This window comes from Triticum aestivum, chromosome 4A (genome assembly GCF_018294505.1).
Source record: "Triticum aestivum cultivar Chinese Spring chromosome 4A, IWGSC CS RefSeq v2.1, whole genome shotgun sequence".
In the NCBI taxonomy this organism is placed as follows: domain Eukaryota; kingdom Viridiplantae; phylum Streptophyta; class Magnoliopsida; order Poales; family Poaceae; genus Triticum; species Triticum aestivum.
In genome coordinates, this window is record NC_057803.1 from 679934863 (window position 1) to 679939140 (window position 4278).

The window sequence follows — 4278 nt, forward strand, 5'->3', positions numbered from 1 at the left end:
TCAAGGGGCAGCCAGCTCCAGGTCTCCGGTTTTCCTCGCCACCTGCTGCTGCAGCAGCTCTCTCTTCTGCGCCTCCGCCCTCTTCTGCTGGACCTTCTCGCCGTACATGTAGGAAGCGAAGCCCCATAGGGAGAGCACGAGCGCGATGCCCTTTGGCCCGTCGAACTTCTCGTGGAGGAAGAGGACGGCGAGGATCTCAGAGACCGGCAGGAGGACAGCGATCATGATGCCGGCGAGGAGCGAGGAGGCGCAGGTGATGAGCCCCATGATGCCCAGGTTGAGCAGCTGCCACGACACGGCGTCCCACACGAGCACCAGGTAGTAGTTGGTCTCGCCGAGCCCGAACGCCGCCGCCTCGCTCCGCAGCGCCCCGAAGTCGCTCTTGATGGCCATGCCGAGCAGGCATACCATCGTGCCGGCGGCTCCCATCACGGCCTGCATCTGCATCACCGTGGAGTAGGGAGGCGGCGTCCTCGCGGCGGGTCCTGTTCGGCGTCCGTATCGCTTCATGGCGACTTCAACAAGAGGCAGCACGAGTCCGGTGAGCGCCGCTGCAGCGATGCCCTCGCAGAACCCGGTCCAGTACGTCTTGGATGGCTCGCCAGCCGGCTTCCCGGACCCCGGCCCAACACCGAGCACTGCCGGGCCGATGATGAGCAACATGACGGCGTTGGCAGAGAAGGGCGTGAAGCGAAGCCCAACGAAGAGGAGCGCGAACACCGCCGTGAAGGCGAGCTGCGTCGCCAGCAGCAACGACGACGTGGACAGCGGCAGCGCCTGCGACCCCATCGCGTACACGAAGCACGACACAGCGTACAAACTGCCTAGCACGGCGGCCGCGCCGACGAGGCGAAGCGGGAGGAGGAGGTTAGCGATGTCGTGGCGGCGGCCGCGGAAGAGAGAGACGCACAGGGGCGGGAGGAGGAGCGGCCAGCCGGAGATCTGGAGCAGCGCGGAGAGCCACAGGCGTTGCCCGCCGTGGACAAAGTAGACCCGCAGTAGGAGCGGCCCGCCGGCGCCGATCAGGACGAGGCAGGCGCTGAATATGACCAGCAGCGAAGGCCGGTAGCGAGCCGGCGAGGCCGTCGAGGCGGCCATGGCGCGGGGCGGCGAGGCGCCTGGCGTCTTTGCCGCTTCTTGCATGGCTGGGCTGGCACTAGCAGTTATGGTCGCCATGAAGCTCAGCTGGGAATATGCGTGTTCTGCTACTTTCGCAGTTTCGCTCACGAATTTTGTTTGGAGGCTCCTGTTTGCTGGATGCCCCAGATGGCGATGAGCTTGTGAGTAACATGACAGGGTCGTAGAGTTTATATAGGAGAACTAAGTAGGTGGGTCAAACCTAAAGGAAAGAGGAGAGAAGTACACACATAGCAGTTAACAATGAGCTCTCCGGTCTATATCTTCTGAACTTTACCATGATATATTTGTCCCGAAGCGCTGCTAGTAATGGCAGTGTATGTACTGTAATCCATATCTTGCGTTCATCTACAGTAGATATTTTTCATTCATGTTTGCTATCTGTAAGAGAAGAGTTGCTAAAAGCACCAAAACTTCATAATAACCATCATATGGAGCACATGCAAAAAAAAAAAAACCCAGCTCTAGCAGAGCCCCCGTATGAGTCACTATTAGAGTCCTTCATATCTGGCCTCCGAGCCTTCATATTTAGCATCTACTCCCTCCGTTTCAAAATAGATGACCCAACTTTGTACTGACTTTAGTATAAAGTTGGATCATCTATTTTGGAACGGAGGGAGTATGTGCCAAACTGCTAACTTATGAAATCGTGTGGCATGAAAGTAAATTCACATGGTCCCTCACCTCACCGTGGGGATGGAAGAGAGGCCGAGGAAAAAAACGTTCCATTAGCGAGTGGGCCCCATGAGGCAGATGAAATTTGGAGGCTAGAATATATAGCGATTCTGACTGCATATATTTTTAGCCTACCATCACTATAGCGATTTTGACGATCGACTTTTTGGCTACTCTGCTAGAGTTGCTCTTAGTCACCTAAAAATTGCAAGGTCTATTCCACGTCGGCTCCACTAAATTACTAAGCCTAGCTAGCTACATACTCCTTTCTTGAATAAACAAAACGAAGGAGAAGCGGCAGGACCGAGTCATTGGAACGCCTGTGACTTTTGTCTTGAAGGATTTGGTACCTTCATTTTATCTGTCCAGTCACTAAGAGCAACTTCAATAGGCGGATCCATTTCGTCCGCGCATGTTCATTTGAGTCCGCGTAGATAAAAAAAACTGCCCAACACGCTGATCCATTTTTATTTTCTGTTCGCTTTATGCCCGCATGGACCCATTTCAGACGTAAATTTGGATTGCATTTGGGTTCGAGACGGACACAAAGCGGGCGCTCTTTGCGTCCTCCTCGTCCGCTGCATGCGAGGCTGGCCCACCTGGCATAGACTCAGCATCTCCCATCTCTCTCCTCCTTTTTCTCTGCCTAGCCCACGAGCCCCCGTACACCCACGCCGGCAGCCGGCCTCGCCTCGCCTCCCCTCCCCTCGCGCCCGGGCGTCGTCGCAGATGCTCGAGCCGGAGCGCCACCACGCCCTGCGTCGCGCCCAGCCGGCACTCCCCGCGCTCGCCCAGTTGCTCCTCGTTGCGCGCCCGGCCGTGCCTGGTTCGGAGCACGCCATGGACGCCGCAGCTCCAGGCGTTGACGCGCTCGCCCCGCGCCACGAGTCGGCGGAGCTCCTTGCCCAGGAGCCAGTTCGCCGTCGCGAAGTGCATGCCGGGGCAGCTCCTCCGCCCGATCCCGAACGTCACCAGGTAGCTCGTCGCTGCTATCCTACGCACGTACTAGCTAGCTAGCTAGCCACCGTTGGTGGAGCATGCATGCACGTACTAGCTAGCTCGCCCCGGCCTCGTCTCGCTGCTCCCAACTGCGCCCGGCCTTGCCTCGTTGCACCCGGCCGTGCCCGTCCTTGGATCGTCGGGCGAGAGATGCGGCACCGTAGCAGCAGGGTCAGGGCGAGCTGCGGCGGCGGCGGCGAGCTGCGGTGGGCGAGGTGATGCGGGAGCTCGCCCTCCAAGTGTTTGACGAAATGACGACGCGGACATGTCAAAAATGCATCCCACGCCCGTTAGGCACACCGGCTGACCCAAACAGAAAAGCGGACGCGGACACACGGACGGGCGACCCAAACGGACAAAAGATGGACAAAATCCGTGTCCGTTTGGGTCGTCCTGTTGGAGTTGCCCTAATCTACTCCTCTTTGCATGTTAGCATTCTGTAATTTATTTAGGTCGGATCCATATTTTGTGTAAGCTGAACAGGGTCTATTAAATTGCATATAATTTTGTTTTTAAATGGGTCACCCTTGTGGCTAAGCAGAGATTGAAATTGTCATTTTGCTATCTCAACGTGCGTTTGATAGTCAAGTATTCCCTCGGTAACTTAATATAAGATTTTTTTTTCTTTTACACTATGCAAGGTATTTGGGATCCATCATTGACGACGATAAAATTGATGACCGCATGGGTGCTGTATGGGAAATTGGTAACAATAAGTTCAGACAACGAACATTACAGTATTGATGTTCTTTCACTTTCAAGTCTGCGCGTGTTCCCTTTGATTTTCAATGATCAAAGCGCTGAAAACACATTCACCTACTGCGAGAAAATCGACTCGGTCCATTACTCCATCGACAGAAAATTCTCTCTCTCGGGGTCATCGATGGTCCAGGTGGTTAGGACCCGCAACATCTTATCATCCGATCGAGGAGTAGTTTAGGAGGGTTGGTACGCTTAATTCGTAGTGGTAGGAAAAGACCAAAAAGGGAAGTCGTACGGACATGTTGATTAGTTTCCATGGATTGCTTTGCTTAGCAGCCGAGTTGTTCGTAGTAGGAAACATTGCAAGATACAGTGGCGCATGATTGATTGGGTAGATATTCAAACTTCAAAGATCAACCATGAAGCGAATCCACCTATAACAAGGACAAAAATATAGAAAGGCCGCCGTAAACCATTCTTCAGAAAATAAATCTCTTTTGTGGAAATCTCTCATGATATTTTGACATGTGTAAGTTCACTCTAAGGGCATGTACAATGGTGCTATCTTAGGAGTGCCACGTAGGATAAATGATGAGATGGAGGAGAGAGAACTCGTAAGAAAAGGCTTGTCTTTTCTTATTTAAGATAAGACAAGAGATGATCTCTTAGCATAATTTGTCTCACCATATTTTAAGGAATTGCTAATTATTGAAGATAAGGCTAAGATATAACCCATTAAAGACATACTTTTTTGTCATCTCTAAA

The 4278-nt window shown here is 53.3% G+C and overlaps 1 protein-coding gene across 1 annotated transcript; it reads right to left on the reverse strand.

Annotated features, from left to right (window-relative positions):
- On the reverse strand, positions 1-1176 carry LOC123083084 (purine permease 3-like). The gene has a single exon (XM_044505217.1). The coding sequence runs from the start codon at positions 1174-1176 to the stop codon at positions 1-3; it is 1176 nt and encodes a 391-aa protein (XP_044361152.1).
- Between the last annotated feature and the right edge of the window lie 3102 nt (positions 1177-4278).